Below are 19,058 nucleotides of genomic sequence, written 5' to 3' on the forward strand. Positions count from 1 at the left end.
TGCCTAACAGGATCTGCATTTGGGCTTGTGCTTCCTCCTCGTTTCATAAATAGTTCGGGAAAGGGTGTGTGTGGTGATGGAACAAGGCTTGCTGGGCAAAGTGAGGTACTAATCTGGACAGTCAAATGGCAAAGTCACTGCTGGTAGACATAAAGTAATTTACATGGAGAAGTTCTAAGTACATGAGGAGAGAGTTCAGACAAGTTACCTCACTCCGGGAGGTGGCCTGGGGACTGGCTCTGTGTTTCTTGACTTCTTTCTCAGACAAGAAACAGAGGAATTAAGAAGAGCTCCCAGCCACCCCTCACACTCCTTGCCCTGCAGAGCCTCACCACCATGACAGCCCTCCTTTGGGCGCTGTGTGACAGCTTTATGTCTGTATATTGTGGCACCCACCCTGCACCCGGTGCTGGAGGTGAGGCCGCCCAGCATAGAGGGGACAACCCCTCCCCTCACTGGATGGCAGTGCTGGGCCTGAGGCACCCAGGGTACGGTCAGCCCTCTGAGCTGCTGACTCATGTTCAACTTCCCGCTAACCAGAACTCCTAGATCCATGGTGCTGCTCCCAGCTGGCCTCCCTCGGTCAGCTAGGTGAGTAACCTTGTCATAAGAGAAAATCAATTTAATTAAACAGGACTTTCCCCTTGTGAGTCCATGTTGGCTGTGACCAATGTCTGTACTGTTTTCAGGTGCTTTTCAGTAACTCCCAGAATAATCTTTTCCGTACGCACTGCAGTGAGACTGACAGGCTTGTCATTATCAGGGTCCTCTTCCTTGCCCATCTTGAGAACTGGGACAATATTTCCAGCTTCCATCAAATGGGTTCTCTCAGTGGAGAACTGAAAAGTAATTGAAAGGGTTCTTGTGATGACATCAGCCAGATCTTTTGAGTCGCTAGCAGTGAATCCCATAGGGCCCTGTGGATTTAGATGTATGCATCTGGAGTAACAAGTCACACAAGTTGGGAGTTGGCTGGGAGCTGGTTGTTACTGCAGCCCTGGTCCTCCAGCTCTGGGCTACAGGGGTTCCAGAGCTCGTCATTAGTGTTGAAGACAGAGGCAAAGAAGCCATTAAAGGTCTCTACTTTTTCTGCATCCCTGTTTGTGAGGTGACCATCCTTGTCAAGTAACAGACCAATCTTATCTCTGTTCCTCTGTGTGCTGCTAACATATTTAACAAAGACCTTTCTGTTGTCCCAGTTTGGCATTCTTCAACTTCAACTGGGTTTTCACTGCACATACCTTCTCCCTACCCTCTCTGTTCACAAGCAACAGATCTAGGAAAGCACCTTTTTTTGTCTATTTCCCTAGTACTGGTACCAAGATGTTATCATCAACATATTTTAGGAATCTCCTGGACCAGTTTGTATCAAATGTGTGGTGTTCTCAGCTTATGTCTGGCAAGCTGAAGTTTCTCATAAGTACACTCATAAATTACTCATAAGTACGTCACAAGTAATGTGTTTGATCTAGAAATATCTCTTAGTTCCGTAAAGAACAGTTCATTAGTGTCACTGTCCTGGCTGGGTGGCATATCGTAGGCTCCCACAATGTCATCTGCTTTATTTGCTTGTCCTCCTTATTTCTCATGCTGTATGCATTGGTGTAGAAACATTTCAAATGTGCTTCATTGTACCTAGCACCATGTGCAGCAGGCTGAAGGATCTTGCAAGCACACAGTCCCTCATGTTTTAGTGTGCCAACACATGGCATACCACTAGCAAAGTTAGTTTTATCCCTTCCCCGCTTTGAATCTAGTTTAAATCTCCCTTGATCAGCTCTGCTAACTCCTGTGCAAAAACCTTTCCTCCCTGTCTGAAAAAGATGCATCCAACAGATGCCAACAGGCCTGGTGTTGTGCAGACCATCCCATAATCAAGAAACCCAAAGTCCTGCCAGTGACATCAGCCTTGGAGCCACATAGTGACATCACAGGTTAAAACCCAAACAGATCTAAGTACTTCACTATGCATCATAAATCTGAGGAATTAATTGCCTAGAGTTGCTGTGGAGGCAAATAGCCTAGAATTGATCAAAAGCAATCAGATACTTTCATGAAAGAGGAACTCAGCAAGGACTGCTAGAGGTAAGGGTACTTTGGTCAGAGTGTGACTATCATGGATATTGCTGGAAACGTACTGGAGAAAGCTTCGCTTTATACCCACATTTTTCCTTAGTCTGTTTGAATCACACTGCACTCACCACCACTGTTGTCAGGATCCATGGCTGGTTTGATCCCTATACACCAGATAGTGGTTATCGTGCACCAGGATGAGCTAGCTGAGAAGCAAAGCCCTGGCCAAGTAGTCTGACCTAAATATTGCTTCACAGCAATGGCACACCTTGCAAGCACTTAATCTGCACATTAGTGTTAAATAGAAGATGGGAAAGAATGTAACTCAGATGTGCTGTTACAACACTCCGCAGTCACTTGATGTAATCCAGCATGATGCTAAGGACCTTGCAGAGAGTCTGGGCTGAGGGCCAAATAGGCCCTTAAAACATATCTGAGGAAGGAAACATATCAACATACATCATAACGTTTTCCAGGAAGAAAGTAAGCAACATCAGGGCTGCCAGTCTTGTGAAAACAGATTATAAACTGTACTGGTCCCTGAGTCAAGTATACCTTAAAGATCTAGGGGAGATGAGGAAAAAGCATAGCTGGGAAAAGGGGAAAAAGAAGGGCTGAGAACAGAAGAAAGCCTTTGTTTTAGCCAGCCTGATGGTGAGTTGCTGACTAGATATCTCTATGGCCAAAGACATGCCAGAACCTTGGCATGACTGAGCAAGAGTGAGCTTAGCAAAGAGATGAGCTGAAATGTTTGCAGCCAAGATAATTCAGTTGTAAAGCATGGAAGCAGATAAGAGTGGGGCATAAAATGCTTCTACAAAACCAGGGAGGCAAAATAGGGAAGTTCTCTAAAGACTGTGCTGAGGCACACACACAGTACCAAGCCTCAGTCAGGGACCCCCAGTTCCTCCAGCTGCAGGGAGCTCTGCACTGGGGTTCTCCACACCACCATACAGGGAAATTGTTGTAGGAAACTGCCTCCAGCTGTTGGTCTGACAAGAACAGAGGAGGGGCTGGAGAAGAGTATTGAGAAGGTTGTATAGGTTGAAAAGAACAGGCTCTGACATGAAAGAAAACAAAATGTGCATAGATTACCACAAAGAAGGGTGAACAGAGACTTTGCTGCAATAAATAAGCAAACACCTGTTTAATCACCAGGTATTTAACACGACTATTATATGGAACAATGAAAAAATAAAAATGCAGCAGGCACTTTGTCTTCTCTGTTAAAGCAAGTACAGCCTACAGTTTACCAGGTGGTGCTGTCATGCATTCTCCAGTTCTGCCATCACTTTTGCAACACTGCATCCCAACTAGGGGCCACATACTGTCCTAGCTACTGGCTTGGATAACTCAGGCCCTTCTTCCAGCTTAGATGATGCTTTACCTCATGGTGATCTAAGGTAGGCAAGGAAATTGCCTTAGATCAGGAACAGGTCTTGATGCTGCTCAGAGTATCAGCTCTTGCCCAGGCAAACTGCTGAATTTATCTGAGGATATCATTCTTTCTCTATTCACCTTCTCTTCTATGTTCATGTGATAAAACTCCTCCTCCACCTCCAAGCCCTCAGGTTCCTCCAGCACTCCCAGTTCTCATTCCCAAGGATGGCAGAGCTTTCTCACTGCTCTCCCTACCTTCTTTGGGTGCAGTCTCTGCCTTGCACCCCCACCTGGGAACTGGGAAGGCTTCTCAGCCTTTCTCTCTGAGCTGAGCTCTAGTTCTGTGAGGCATGAAATGCAGCATTTGGAGGATCTGGGGGCTGCCTCCATTTGCACAGCCTGGCACAGCCTGATATTTACCTTTTTACGTGAGTACATCTCGTGCAGTTCATCACGTCAGCTGAACTATAACATGATATGACATGAATGGCCTTCCCACTCTGGCTTACTCAAGTTGATCTTTGCTTATCGTAAGGTATAATTTCTCAAGTTCCACAAGACAAGCAGGTCCTGTAGGGAATAATATAGGGCTGCTTAGTGCAGCTGTTCCTTTTCAACAACAATCTTCTTGCTGAAGCACATGAAAGAAATCCTCAGGCTACGTCATCCTCTTGCAGAGTGCTAAAACTCCAGTGCCTGATTGATTCTGAGCTGAAAGGGTAGGGGTAAAGACCACACTAGAGATGACAAATTTGTATTTTCTACTTCAGAAATCAATTTTATTTCCATTCTTCTCCCAGCTTTTTCACACTTCTGGCACATGTTTCTACCCACAACCTTATTTAGATTTTGAGTATCACTGAGTTCACTTTAACGCACCTTCAAACCAGAGTTTCACAGAAACCTCCCCAGTGCCTCCAGTGCTGCATAGCCTCCTCAGCATAGCAGCTTCTCACCCTTAGCCTCCTTTGGTTTCCTCCCACCATGCCACAGAAAGAGCAGAAGCAGCAGAGGTGGAAGAAATCCATCCTGCCAGCCCAGGCGTGCTGCTTGGGTCTGTGTCAGGTCTCTGGCTGCCGATGTTGTGATTCCACTTTCCACCCACCACACCAAGGGCAAAATAAATCTGTGATCCATCCGCTCTGGTTTTGGGAAGCTTTCCATCCAGACATGCCACTGGATCTTAGCCCTGGGTTTACACTATGCTCTGTGGCACAAAAACTAGGAAAGTTACACAGCAGCTTGGTTCTTGAAATGCACTTCTCGTATGTCTCATTTCTGTGCGTGAGCAAGTTCTTAGAAACGCCTAGGTTGTGATGCAGCTCTACGTGCTGCCCAGAAGGAAGGCACTGAAGTTGCCCAGTGATGGAGAAAGCCAAGGAGAACATTGGTAGGGGCCAAGGCTGCCCAGAAAACACCCCTGGGCTTAGTCAGTAAGATCTGCAAACAGCAGCCTTGGACTGCCTGGACTGGTTCTGTCCTGAACAACCTCAAAGCAGCTGCCAAAACACAGCATGAGGAAGAGGGAAGGTGTGTTAATGCTGCAAGGCAGTGCTGGGAAGAGCCAGGACATCAGGCTGAAAGAACCACCGCTTCCATCATGTTCCCAGCAGCGCTCCCTTGTGATCACTACACCGTAGAGCTAATATCTGCTGAGAGCACAGGGAAGGGAAGAGAAAAAGCCCCGCTGAGAGCACAGGGAAGGGAAGAGAAAAAGCCCCGCGGTTAAAGGCAGAGCCAGAGCCACTAGAACCCCTGCAACACATGAACAAGCTTCTCTGGCTGCAGGTTGAGCCTTTGTAGCAAGGCACTCTTTGAGGCAGCACTCTTGACCCAGCGAGGCTGCACCAGGTTATGCACTTCAGATATTCTCTTGTGCAAAGGGATCTGCAGGATGCTCTTGCCTGAGGGACACACAGAGGTGAAGTGACATGGGGAGAGATTACTGTTGGCAGTTTTGGACCAGCATTACTGGTTTACTGGTCAACCAGCCTTTATCTTCTCCCACTTTGCTTGTTCAGAAGTAATCTGCAGTGATAACACAGTCAAGCTTCTTAGCCCCACTGTCCCTTCTTTAAACCACAGACCTGAGCAGTGCATGGCACAAGGGAGAAAGTAAACATCCATGGTAGCTTTCCCTAACGCAGCTCCATGAGCTATATATTTTGAGTAGGTCACTCCAGCAACTGTGGATAGCAACCAGCTTGCTTATGAACAGTGCTTCTCCTAACAAAAAACCAACACTGCACAACTCCATTCCCTGGTGAACTGGCAGCTGCATTGCTGTAGGCTAGATCAGTGCAGGACAGTCATGCTCTGGAAATGCCAGGGCTCTGGCAGGCAAGCTGAAGCAAAGGTCTGCCTGAGGAGCTGCAGGTATGCCACCTGGCACAGACTCAAGTGACAGTGTTAAGGCTGTCACCTACCTTAATGTCCCAGAAGAGGCAATACGGAGTCTTTGCTAGGACCCTGACGCTAGCACACGAGAAGAAAACTTCCTGGTGCCAGCATTTAGAAGTAGCCCTGTATCTCAGCTACCATCCATGTCCTTATGCAGGCATGGACAGGTCGACTCTGAGCAACTCAGAGGTGAAGCCCTGCTGCCAATTACTCTCCTACTGAAAAGATCCTGTATTTACTGTTCACAGGAGCTGTTAGCTGTTCTTCCTTTGCAGTTCATGGTGAAACTGACTGTAGGTAACAGGCAGAAAGAAATCACAGAGCTTTTTGTAAAAACATTAAGAGATTTTTTTAAAAGGTAGAAAACACATATCAAGTAGCATTGCCTTAACATCTTCCCAAGCTCTTTCCCCTCAGTGTACAGAAGCATATTCTGCAGCCCAAACTCGCGATGCTTCCCATGCTTGCAGATGAAGAAGAAAAGCTCACTTGAGCTCTGGTGGAGGGATGGGAGGCAGCAAGCCAGGATGACACTGGGCAGGAAATTCCATGTGCACATACATCTGGTCTCGTGTCAGTTCATGTTCAAATACTGCTGCATTCAACAAAATGGACACAGCACTTTCATTCCTTACCACTCAAGCCCAGCTTCCCTTAGCACCCAGGGCAGCAGATAGATAGAACCATAAAAGAAAACAGGGAATACCTGAACAGAAACAGGTAGGAAATCAGTAGAGGTAGCTGTGAGTGAACACATTATTGCAGTATCCAGTTTGTGATTGTTAACAGGTGAGGGGGTCTCCAGGCATGTTAAAGTAATGACACACAGGCCGTCAGGCACTGCGAATCCGGGCAGAGTGTGACTGTTCCCATCTTATCCCCTTTGACAGGATGGTCCATGTGCTGCAGTCTCAGCCACTGAGACCATCCAAGTGTTGAAGAACATTCACTTCTGCAGGAGTCCTGTCCAAAGGTAAAGTCCCAGCTGAGTGCAGCAAAAAATGTGTAATAAAAAAGGCTGCTGTATGTCTGCATATATTCACCCAGCTGTGCAAGGCCCAGCAACACTGGAGGAGCATATGGCTGAGCCACTCTGACCTGCAAAAAGTTGGGAAACACAACTCAGTGGAGGACACAGGGACATCCCAGTCCAACATGCTTGCAATCATCTAAGCATCTGCATAGTTTCCTGTTTTCTACCTCATCTCAGATCCTTCTGGGTACATTAACACTCATATAAAGGAATGAAGCAAATGAATGGAATGAGAATGGAAAGGAATGAGTCAAATACTTCAAGGATAGGCCTTTCTCAGGCACCAAGGGAAAGACTAGATCGATCCCAGCTAAAAATTTTTGCTGTGACCAGCTCATGAATTTTTGTGAGCTGAACCACACAGGAAGCTCTGGCAAACCTGTGCAGGGCTGAGTCCCACAGTGTGTCTATAGCCAACAGCACACTTGTTTGACCTCTTTCACACTGATCCATTACAAATCTCTGTTTCTCCAAAAGTGTATAATAGCACAAAGGCTGCTTCCTCTGGGCTTCAGCAAATAAATGGGGCAGGAGCAGAGCCCACTGGCAGCAAGAGAGTGCTGAGCATCCATTCCATGTTCCAGAAAATTAACACAACCAGCTGTCAGAAGGACCTTCCTGGACCTCTTTCATATACTTCTTTAACTTGCTTAGTTTATCAGAGTCTCAGTAACCAGCTGTGTCTACAGCTGTGGAGACCTCCTTTAAAACCTTTGCTCAAAGTCTTTTTTCATGTTCTCAGTCTTCCCTTGGTTCACTGCCTCTGCTTCCCCCAGGGCTCTCCATCCAGCATCTGCTTCTGATACATGCCTCTCTCCACACATTAAGCAATTGTAGCTGATTACTGCAGTGTGCAGATATGCTTTCTGATAGTACCCCATCCAGCCCCAAGCCTTTTGACTGCAGCCTCTATCAAACTGTGGGCTCCCTCCAGCAGCTTTGTTATTGTACTGAAAGCACACCATGTACCAGAGGTGCTGGGAGCCCAAACTGATTCTGATTGTTCCCATTTTTCCTGGTCTCCCTCTGCCATTGGTCTCTGCAGCTCTGGAACAAAAGCTAGCAGTTGCCCTGTTTTTCCTGTTCTGCTTTTAAATGGTTGGTGGCCGGGAGATGCTCTGAGTGGATTCTGTAGGACAGGAAAGATCCCCTTAGCTCTCCATTTCCTGGGGAAGCTGCAGCTGCTGTCTGTCCTTCTGTGTGTAGTCTCGTCTTACCTTGTCACTTGGGCTGTGCATCCTCAATGTGGAGGGCTTTACTGCAGCTAAAGCCATTCAAGGAAGCAGAAGAGGACTGCAGAAAGAAGAGACAGTGTTAGGGGAACATGAAGTGGGTTGCTGGCTGCATCTTAGCCCCTTGTGTTGTGGTCATCTCTTTGGGCATGTCAGTGAGCCAGGCTCTCTCTCAGCCTAGCACTTCCAGTGAACATAGTCTTTATCTCAAGACCACTGAATAAAACCTGTGACCCAGGAGCACTATTTGTGGAAGTCTCCTCTTTCCTGCCACCAGACAGGTCAGCTTCACACATCTCACAGTAGCTGTATGTACTAGAGCTATGACATCCTTGCTTACCTTCTGGATTTCTTGCATTGCCATGCGTATGGAAGAATGAAGGCGAGGAAAAGCCCGCTGGTTGTCTCCCTCCTTGCTTAACTTTTGCTTTTCTCTGCCTTTGTCCAGGCTCTGTTGCTCTTCGTAATTCTTTGTCCTCCTGAACCACAGGGGTCTGAGAATCGTAGCTGCTTCTGCCTGCAGAGTGGACTTGCCAGTGGGAGGTCCTGGAGGACAAGGCTGCTCCTTGGGAAGGCTCTCCTCTGTGCTTGTGGAGTGTGTCAGTGTGAGGCACTCCAGGTCTTCATAATCCAGACTCTCACTGCTTTTCTGAGGGAAAGAAGAGTGGATTCAGCAGTGGTTTGCAGATGTTACACGCAGCCCCAGCAGCACAGCTCTGATGAAAATTCATCAGTGAACAGCTGCAATCAGCTTGTGGCAGGGGATATCATCCATCCACAGGAGCTGCTTCAGATACCCCAGGACTCCTCAGCACCCAGCTGCTTATGTTTGCTGGTATATGTGGAAGAGGCCAAGCTGCTTGGCTAAAATTGGATACCTCCAGTAGGATCTCAGAGCAGAGACAGCGCAGCAGTGACTTTCTTAGTTCAGTGCACAGTCCATGCCCCTTTCCCTGATGGAGATCCTCACCACTCACCTGCCCACAGGGAACAGTCAGTATCTCCATGAAGGGCTGAATGCCCACAGTCTGGTGATACCGCACCAGTTCAGTGAGTGAGGTATGGGCCCGGTCTTCCCCCAGGATCACATAGCGTGCATTGGGCTGCATCTCTATCATGTAGTGCCTGCAGCGGCCTTCACCTCTGGGAAGACAGACAGACAGGCAGAAATGGTCATGGCATGGGGCCACAGTCTCTCTCTAAGACTCAGTCATCACTTTCTGCACTTGTCTTTAGAGCCTGGGTGTGATCAGAAGCTACAGTAACAAATACTGTAAAGATGCAGGAGACACTCTATGCTGCACCATCACACACTGTGCTATCATTTGCTGGAAGAGCAGCAATTTCCCCAAAGTCAGTGCTGGAGAACCCAGGCAGCAGGATCCAAACTCCAGCAGACTGTACTGCTTCCCAGGCTCACTGCCCACATTACAACTCCACACTACCCCTTGTCTAAGGCTGTATTACCATCAACACCTTGCAGCATGTTCTGACTGCTTCTTTTTGGCCCTCTTCTAGTCTCCTGTGCTTCAGTCACTGTTTCTTCTAACCAGTTTTCCCTCTCACCCAAAGCAGGACCTGCACCCTGCTGCATGCTTTGGAGCAGCAACAGTGCACCACGGTTTCTGGCAAATGAGAGACTGCAAGCCTCCTGTCTGCTACTCCAGATTGAGGCACCCACAACAGGAGATACTGAGCACCATGCTAAGCAGATTCTTCTCCATAGAATGCTAACTCCTCTATCCGTGAACAGCTCAGTTTAGGACCTTCATATTCCTTCTCCGCAAGGTTTGTTACCTGTATGTCAGGGTGTAGCCTGGTCGGCTCTGGCTGATCCGAACAAGGAAGCAACCCAAAGGCTTGGCAATCAGCAAGTTTTCAGCTTCCCTGGAAGCAGAAAGAATTTTTCAGCAGAAATTGCACAGCTACCTCTGTGCAGAGATTCCCAGTCTATCTAATTTGCTACCACTGTAGTGTTCCTTGTCCACAGGGCAGCAGCATCTGCCCAACAGTTCCTGGCTAGACGTTTCCAAACTCTGGCTTGCTGGTTCAGGGATACAGCAGCACGCTCAGGAGATGGAGCATTCTCAGACAAAGCCTTTCCAAGCAGTGCTGCTCCAAACCTGCTCCAGCAGCCTGCTGAGTGCAATAGCAACAACTTCCTAGCACAGAGCATATAAAAAAGCACTGCTGAGACGAGGAGGTTAGGCACATGAGCATTTCTGAGGTTTGAGGGTTGATGGAAGAAATCATGGGTTAGTGGTGCCCAGTACAAGGTAAACTCAGTACCTTGGAAAAATACCAAGTGGGATTACAGCACTGGCTCTCTACTTCCTGCTGGAAAGAAGTCTTCTCCCTCTCTTTCCAAAGGACAAAGCACTGCTCTGTGCTTGCTCTAGGTTAAAGGTGACTGTAAATCACCAATGCAATTTGAGACTGCTCTGATTGCTCTGTTACATGTTATACTACTGCACAGAGACTTAAATCCAGCACCATGAAGCATCAGTTAATAAGAATTTAAAACCTCGGTGTTTTTGGGAAGGATTTGCAGGCAAAGAACCTGCTATGTCTTCCATTGTGAAGTACTTGTCGCTAGCCTATAGTTGAGCTCCGACAGCTTACTCTCCCATGCACTAATTGTTTTCATGCATTCTTGACTCTGTGGACAAAAGCAGTACTCAGGCGAGGGCCTTGTTAATTATCTATTGAAAAAAAGGCAGATACTAAAGATACTGTCAGCTACTGCCAGTGTCCTTTACTCAGCTAAGATGCTATGCAATGTCTCTGAATAATGTTCACACTGACAGGCCAGCAAAATCCAGCAACTTGTGATCTAATAAAGTTGCAAGACTCCTTTGGTCGTAAGAGAAAAAAGTTACAGACAGAAAAGAGATGACAAAAGTGCTCAAATGACAGGCACGTTTGGCACCAGAACCACCACTGAAATTTCCCTAAATAAGGGACACTTGCAGTTGGTAAGAATCCAATACAACAGATGAATTTGCACCCACAGAAAACTAGCTAGAAACTCTGAGATCTACCTGTCTAGCTCCACAGCCTTGCTCCAATCTCATCACTGTTTTAATTAGCTTTTCTCTGATTGTCACAATGCCTGGAAAGGAATAGTGCTGGGCTTGGCCAAGATAGTAAAATGTGAGTTCTCAGTAGCAAAATTTCAGGCATTTAAATAAGGGTTTTCTCAAAAAAAAAGTGAGAATTTGCAGTCATCTCTTTTCCAAGAAGGTAGGAGGACATGGATGTGTCTCTCAGCCTAAAGGTATGTAAAATTTCACCTACACTGCACTTTCCTTAGATGACAAAAAGTATCAACAAAATGACTTTATTTCCACACCTAGGGGCTCTGGTGCCTCTTGCCACCAGTTATTCACTAAAATCCCTCTTAACACTTTTAAAAATAATGAATACTAAATTCTGTATTCTTCTGTAATTTCACCTAAACTGAGAGGTATGAGGTTCATAATAAGTTAGACCAAAAATTCACCTTCATTCAATATCATGTCTATGCAAATAGTCTAGAACATGGCAAATGTGTATTTCCTCAAGAACTTTCCCAGAATCCGTTTCCTGCACTTGATCAGTGCTTAGGAACTCACAGTTTATTTCCTATGAGTTCCCTTCCTTCCTTCCCCGACCTTCCTTAGAACCATGTAAAGTTTCACCGTTGCATCCTTTCATAAGGAACGTCACACTTCCTTTTGATGGTCTGAAGTCCACAGTCTAGAAGTGAAGGTTTTGCATGCCGTTCCCATTCCTTAAGGAAGCAAATCCAGGGCAATCTAACCTATGCATTCTTCCTAAGGAAACAGCAGCTTCTACCTGCCTGCCACAGCCCAAGCTGTGACCAGAGCGTCCAGCATACTGACCTTCGGCTGATCATCCCATATAGCCAGCTTGGAAAAGCCCCATCGTCCTGCATGACTTTCTGGGCTTGTGTCTCTCTGAACCAGCGGAGAGTTGCTCCTCTCTTGAGTTGTTTCATTTTCGCCTCTTCTCCTGTCTGCTCCTTTGTCCCCATAACAGGGCGAGGCCCAGATAGGTGCAGGAAGTTATCAAAAGGAGTAAACTGAAAACGAGGAGAAGGGGAAAGCAGCAATGAAAGCAAGATCAGAGGCAGGGACACTCTGAAGCAATCACTGTGGTAGATCCCATTCTTAAGTGGCTTTAGAAAAGATCAGTCAAAATTACCAGACACTGCTCAGTTCCTCACAGGTCACAGAATCAGATAATCAGGTAGGGGTTGGAAGGGACCTCCGGAGATCATCTATTCCATCCCCCTGCTAAAGTAGATTCCTAGAGTACATTGCACAGAAAAGTGTCCAGACAGATACAGAATTTCTTCAGAGAAGGGAACTCCACAACCTCTCTGGGCAGCCTGTTTCAGTGCTTTGTCACCCTCACAGTAAAGAGGATTTTTCTCACGTCTGTATGGAACTTTCTGTGCTCCAGTTTGTACCTATTACTCTTTGCTTTGTCACTGGGTACCATTGAAAAGATTCTGGTGCCAACCACTTGACTCATGTCCTTCTTCCCGCCCTCACCATGCTTTTTAATTAATGACACTAGAAAAGGACTTTAACTTCTGATAACTAGCAAGACAACATTCTTCTAGTAGAACAGGTGTGTGCAGAAGTTGGAAGCAGCAGGGAACCAACACACCTGGATAAGAGACCCCCAAGCAGAGCCAATACCTCTGTTAGCTTGCTGCGTGGCCGTGGCACGGGTGGCTGCGATAGCGTGTCAGGTGCAGTCTGGGGACGGGGACAAGGCAGAGGGCGTCTCTTCCGTGGCACGGGGACTGGGAAGGAGATTCGTTCTGCAAATAGGGGCGAAGAAGGTGAAATCTACAATCCAAGATCTGTGAGATCAATCCCCCCAGGTATGTTGTCACCCTTGGAGGAGAGGAAAGACTTTGTCTTTTCGGCATAGACAACAAATGTTAGGAATAGAGAGAATCAAGTACACAAGTTTGTGAAGCTCAATCCTTTCCCATCTCTCCTCAGCCAAGGAGTCTGGGAAGAGGCAAAAAGAGGCAAAGAACCTCATAATCACTGTCAACTCCCACTCTGCATGCCATTAGGAAGCTTACATCCAGGCATACAGCCATGATCAAAGTTCTTCTGTACAGAGTGGAAGGGAAGGACACAGCTTGGCTTTTCTCCCAACATAACTAGGCAAATGACCTTTACCATGCAAATTCAGCTCCCCAGAAAGTCTCCTTTTCAAGAGGCAGAAATGTCAGCATCTTTCTGCCCACTGCATCAGTCCCACAAGAGCCAAAGACAGACCATCATCACCTGGAGCCTACAACAAGCTTACAAGGTGCCAATGCAGGAGGAAGTGGGAGGGGGAAGAGACTCACTCTGGGCTTCTGCTTCCATTGCCAGTTGTTGACATCTTTCCCTTTCTGCCTCCTCCTGTTGCCGCTGTGCCTGAGCTCTCAGCTCAGCCACCAGACTGAGATAGCTTTTCCTGCATCGGAATCTCCTGAAAACTGTTCAAAGAAGAGTGGTGGTTAGGAAAAAAACAAACAGTGATAATCATGTTTCTGCCACTCCAGGGTAGAAGCACACTTGGAAATATTCCTTCACCCAGCACAAAGCCCTCAACACTTGAAGTACAGAAACAAAGAGCAGTGTAGCCTCTCAGCTGTAAATACTCAAAGCCATGTGAGAATTGTCTTCTAACCTTTTAAGCAGCCAGATCGCAGACTTAAAAAGAAAAAAAAAAAAAAAAAAAGTTACAAGTCTAAGCTCTCATCTCTAATGCCAAAGTGTAAGATGCCAAAAAACAGTCACACAGAAGAGCCACTTTTAACCATCTATTTATTTGGTACCCTTCAAGCACTGCTCAATAAAAGCAAAGCTCTTCTATTCAGGAGATAGGATTTCCTCAGTGTCAGTTCATGAGATTTACCAGGAGAATTAGAGACATCTCATTATATTGCCTACTTTACCAGGTACTAAAGAACACCAATTGAAAGAAGCACCCTTCTCATTCCGCTATGGACACTACTCACCCGTCTTCCTGAGAGACAAGAACAGAGAACAGCATGTAACAAGTGACAGTCAGATTGGACCAGTGACTGGACAAAAATTTTTATTTGGTTTGATATGAGACACAGTTGAGGGGACTGTCCTGCTCCAGTGCTCACCTTTCTGTATAACAACTGCTGCTCTTTCCAGTTGCTCCACATATTTTGCCAGCTGATCCTGGTGCCAGTATTTAAAGAAAAGTCGTGACTTTCTGTGAGGTTGGAAAGAGAGAAAAGTACAGAAATATACTGTTTGTTTAAGCTTTTATTCTATCATCCTTTGGACAGCCTACAGCCATAAAGTTCTCCCTGAAGGCAACCAGGTAACAGCTTATAGGTATAATGTCTCTGCAGTTCAGGACTGCACTGCCAGCAAAAATGATTCACGCCTACCCGCATATCCAGCCTGTCAGGTCTGTACTTTGCAGTATCTCCAAGCAGCTGAAAGAGGGAAAGAAAATGAAAAAAAAAAAATCATTTTCTGCACACAGTGAACGCTAGGTGGCCTGTGTTTTTAGGCATATCAAAGGGGAGAAAAGTGCCTCGATGTTTCTGCACTGCATTCTCCATTCCCTGCTACTTGATCACACTAACTGTCTCTCGATCTGTAAAGCTGCTTGGGGTATAGCTAGGAGAAGGTTCCATTCAGGAACATCAAAGCAGGGCTCAGAAATAGACTTTGTTTTGCTTTCTCAGAGTCAATTCTGCAGAACCTGACTCAAGATTATTCTTCCTCATTTCATTTCCATGTAATTTCAAAGTACACAAGTTACAGGCTCAGCAAGGCAAGTCTTCCTAGAGAAAGACTATTTTTTAATTTCAGTTTCATTTTGCAAGCTTTTGTGATAAAACCTGGGTCATGCAGAAAGATTCCATGCAATACTCCAGCTCTGTCAAGCAGACTCTTTCCTCTGCCTACAAACCTAGGCTGTGACACTGCAGTGACACTTTTTGCAAGTGTCCTGCAGAGCAAAACAGAAATAGTTACCCTGCGATTTCAGCCAACTTCTGCTAAGCTACACTGAAGATAATAAGGAACTACATTCCTTGATAATTTTTTCGTAATTGCATCCTATGATTTTTGTATCTGAAAACAGATCGTGCTGCCTGCTTCTCTACCATCGTCTCCATCTTGTTTGTGAGATTCCTTCCGATTCCCACTTGGTTTTGCAGTTCTTAGCAATTTAGTATCATCAATAACTTCAAGGCATCTGTGCGAGGGCTGGAGAGATTGCTGCCAGGAAAGAACTTTCCCAGAACAACATTCAAATCCTTTTAAGAGACAAAAAAAAAAACAAAAAAAAACCAACAAAACAAAACACCAACCCTTGGCTGTCTTACATGCTTCATTGTCATTATCACAATTAACTGTGGCAGGAAGAAGGGAGTAGGACAGTGAAGAACAGGAGGTGTGAAATGCTGCCCTACCAGCAGGAATTAAACACCTAACAGGATAAGACTGTGCAGCTGAGGGACATTTACATTTGGAAGGAACAGACAGATTTCTGAAGTGCCGTGAGTATGTTGTGCCAATACACACATAAAAATTCGTGGGCCAAATGTAATGTTTCTAGCCTGGGAGATACCCAAGTGATGGCTGCTTAGTCAGCATTGCCTTTATTTTCTTCCCCTTGTGAGAAAATCAGAAAAAAAATCTAGAAAGGCAACTGGCAACTGTGCTGAGTCTTGTCATACTGAGTTCAAGGGACACTCCTGGTCAATACTGTAACTCCCTACTTTGAGCCCCTTAGCCAGTCCTCCTTCTTCAGCACTTTAACACTGAAATATTTCATTCATCATTGTACCAAACTTTTAAACATTAACTGTTTTTGTTTAAGAATTTGTGTTCCCTGTCACCACAAAAATGCATCCCCATTTTGTTGCCTCTAGTTGGCTATTCTTTCCTGAGAACCAGAGTCTCTGTAGAACAAACTGGATAACACATAACAAAGGACCTTACCTCCCTTTTGTCAAGGAAACATCTGGTTTAACTAGAAGAATTCCATATCTGTGAAAAACAAATTAATTCAGCAAGATAAGAGCCACATCATTGATGTGCTGAGCTGCTCCATGTCAAGCCCACAGCAAACAATAACAAATCAGTCTTTCCCACTAGGATTCCCACAGCAAACAACCTCGTGGTCTCAGGTATGCAAACTTTACAGAAGTAGGTTTAATCCCCGCCTATTTCTGTTTACCAGTGTTGTTTTTCTAAAAATATCTAACTAGGAACATTCAGAGGCTTTAAGATACCTTTCAGCAAATTCCTCAAACGATGGTCTCCAAGAGAAACCATCTCTTCGGATCCGGATAGTCTCCAGCAGTCCATTGTACCGGAGCTGGAGCAGCACCACAAAGACAGGATTAGAAAAACAAACACACAAAGGCCAGAATAGTCATTAGGACGTGAGTTTGTCCCTCTGCTGCCCAAACCTCTCCAGGTAAAAAAACAAGCAAACAAAAAAAAATTTCTGAAAGTATTTCCTTGATTAAAGTCTAAATTCACCACATCCTGAAACTCTGATGATTAACCACCTCTAGTTGAAAGCTGGAAACCACAACATCCAAATAACTTCACCTGCCAGCCATGGGCACTACTTTGCACATGGGCACTACTTACTTGTCTTTCATAGGATAGCATTCCACTTCCAAACCTGTACAAAGCCATATTCTGATGCACAGATCCACTTCCCTCTTTATCCTATCTTTTCTTATGTATCCATATATATCATACAGGCCACAAAGTGTTCTGAACTCTTCTAAACATTTTCAATATTCTTTAAGGGCCTGGATATCAGACCTGACATAGTGCCCAGAGAAACCTGTATCAGTACCCATCAGCTCCTATCAAAGCCATCCCATCTTGGCTCCTGTTCAGAGCTGCCCTGGAGAGGTACTGTCTGTACCAGTCCCCGTATTGGAGATGAGAAGACGAATGCTAGTACCTGACAAGCAGCTCTCATTACATTCATGAATAGGAAATGAATATGAAGTGAGGGAGAACTAAGACTGTAAAACCTGGACATAGCAATCTGTGTCACAATAAAACCATAATAAAACACAATAAAACAATAAAAAAATACCCAGAACCTCTATGTGCATAGAAGGTGTGCCCATGCTTAATCCTGCAAGGGAGGAGTCAGACCAGCAAGCTTCCAATGAGCTCCACTACTTTTCAAAAGAGTCTGAATCTTAAATCCATTTCTTCCCTGCCTCAGATTCACTTCCTACTGAGACCTGACAGAAGTACTTGCAAAGAAAACTGCTTTTCTTTACCTGCTGCAGGAACATCTGGTTGTCCACAACACCTGGCTGCTTCTGGCTGTTGGGCTTTATACAACGCACAAAATGTGGGTTGGCAGAATACATCCTCTCCATGAGCACCATCAGGGAATGCTGGTTAGAGCAGAGAAAGATCAGTAGCCCAGCATACCAAAGCACTGCCAGACTTCCAAGTGCAATACCCTGCAGTTCAGAGCTGCCTTTCTTCCCATGCCACTAACTCAGACTCCTGAAACAGCAACAGTTTAGGCTTCAGTAACAGCCAGACCATCATTACAAGCTGTGCCTGGTACCCAAAAAAAACCCCCCTTCTACAGGCTGGATACTTGAGCCAGTGACTGGCAAGCTCTCAAATAAATAATGCAGCATATATCTCAAAGGGCAGTGCAGGGCATCAATACTTTACCCGGAACTGAGCTCCAGCAGACTGCTTTCGTGTGCTGTTGAACTTGTCTGCTCCTGGTACAATCTGAAACCAAACCCAAACAAAAGGATCATCTCTAGAAGGAGTCGTTGATTGCTACTCTCTGCCAGAAAGCAGGTGAAGAGAGAATAGATTTCAGGGGTGGGAAGGTAAAAGAAACACTGCAATAGAGGCAAGCAAAAAACTGTGTACAAAACAGGGAAATTCTTGCAATCAGATTGCTGTCTGCTCCTATTATCAGCCAATTGCTGCCTGCTCTTGTTTTTAACCATTTTTTCAAATAGTAAACATCAGGTACCTATGTCATAATTTATCAACTGCCACATGGGCCTCAAGCATGATACCTTGGTTTTCATATGAGGCATCAGTGTCCCAGTTCTGGAGATAGTGGCTGGAAGAACAGAGACAAGGGTTAATTTTTTATCTAGCTTTGCTCACTGCCAACCATTCTAAAACATTCAAAGCTTACTTCAAGCACAGATTTCCCCACACATACTAAATCACAGACACTACTTCAGGTTTCAGCATTTGCAAATATAAGGAAAGAGGTAAAGACCGAGAGAAGAAAATGTGAGTATATTAAGCATATAATCTAAGCAACATTATTTTCTGTCATGGAAAAGACAAGACAGCTGGGTTACTGAGCAACATTCAGTGAACTTCAAAATAAAGATCATCCAGGGTAGGCACCTAACAATGTAGAAAAAAGTACAGGTAGAAAGTGAAAAGCTCACCAATGCACAATCAATGTGGGAGATTATACAAAGCAAAGTAACTCAAAATTAATTCAGTGATAAGATGAAAAATTCAGGGAAGCTGAATTTTCTGATGGATCAAATGACAGTCTGGCGTACTGTTGATGCCACGGTGTCATGTTAACCACAGAATGATTGAAATCGGGAAGGACCGCAGCAGGTCAACTTGTCCAACCCGTTCCGCAGTGCCATCTAGAGCCCGTTGGTGGGAACTACACAACCGGAGAACAGGAACGCACTGAGCAGATTCTCTCTGTTGTTTGTCAGTTTTCAGAAAGAGCAGGCTAGACTATGTATCTTCAGTAACAGTGTGGAGATGGCAACGGAGAAATATACTCATGAAAGGGAATCATCTCCAACAAGTGAAAGATGTGAAGCTGTTGGAGTAGTGCAGAAGAGGGCCACAAAGATGCTCACAGGGCTTGAG

The 19,058-nt window shown here is 45.5% G+C and overlaps 1 protein-coding gene across 3 annotated transcripts in view; it reads right to left on the bottom strand.

The window, feature by feature from the left end:
- Positions 1-4,204: 4,204 nt before the first annotated feature.
- LOC100540465 (myosin-IIIb-like) overlaps positions 4,205-19,058 on the bottom strand; it is a 28,472-nt gene continuing 13,618 nt past the window's right edge. For 2 of the 3 annotated variants that reach the window (XM_085212601.1, XM_085212603.1), the window contains 15 exons: positions 18,221-18,267; positions 17,859-17,921; positions 17,447-17,566; positions 16,424-16,509; positions 16,131-16,178; positions 14,564-14,611; positions 14,291-14,382; positions 13,499-13,630; positions 12,828-12,952; positions 12,003-12,202; positions 9,916-10,005; positions 9,096-9,261; positions 8,459-8,767; positions 8,104-8,179; positions 4,205-6,951 (listed from right to left, as the gene is read on the bottom strand). In XM_085212601.1, the coding sequence (XP_085068727.1) occupies positions 8,108-8,179; positions 8,459-8,767; positions 9,096-9,261; positions 9,916-10,005; positions 12,003-12,202; positions 12,828-12,952; positions 13,499-13,630; positions 14,291-14,382; positions 14,564-14,611; positions 16,131-16,178; positions 16,424-16,509; positions 17,447-17,566; positions 17,859-17,921; positions 18,221-18,267 (1,598 nt within the window). In that variant the 3' untranslated portion in view covers positions 4,205-6,951; positions 8,104-8,107. The remainder of the gene's footprint in view (positions 6,952-8,103; positions 8,180-8,458; positions 8,768-9,095; positions 9,262-9,915; positions 10,006-12,002; positions 12,203-12,827; positions 12,953-13,498; positions 13,631-14,290; positions 14,383-14,563; positions 14,612-16,130; positions 16,179-16,423; positions 16,510-17,446; positions 17,567-17,858; positions 17,922-18,220; positions 18,268-19,058) is intronic. The other variant, XM_085212602.1, reaches the window with a different exon arrangement.

Source organism: Meleagris gallopavo, chromosome Z (genome assembly GCF_905368555.1).
Source record: "Meleagris gallopavo chromosome Z, MGAL_WU_HG_1.1, whole genome shotgun sequence".
NCBI lineage: Eukaryota > Metazoa > Chordata > Aves > Galliformes > Phasianidae > Meleagris > Meleagris gallopavo.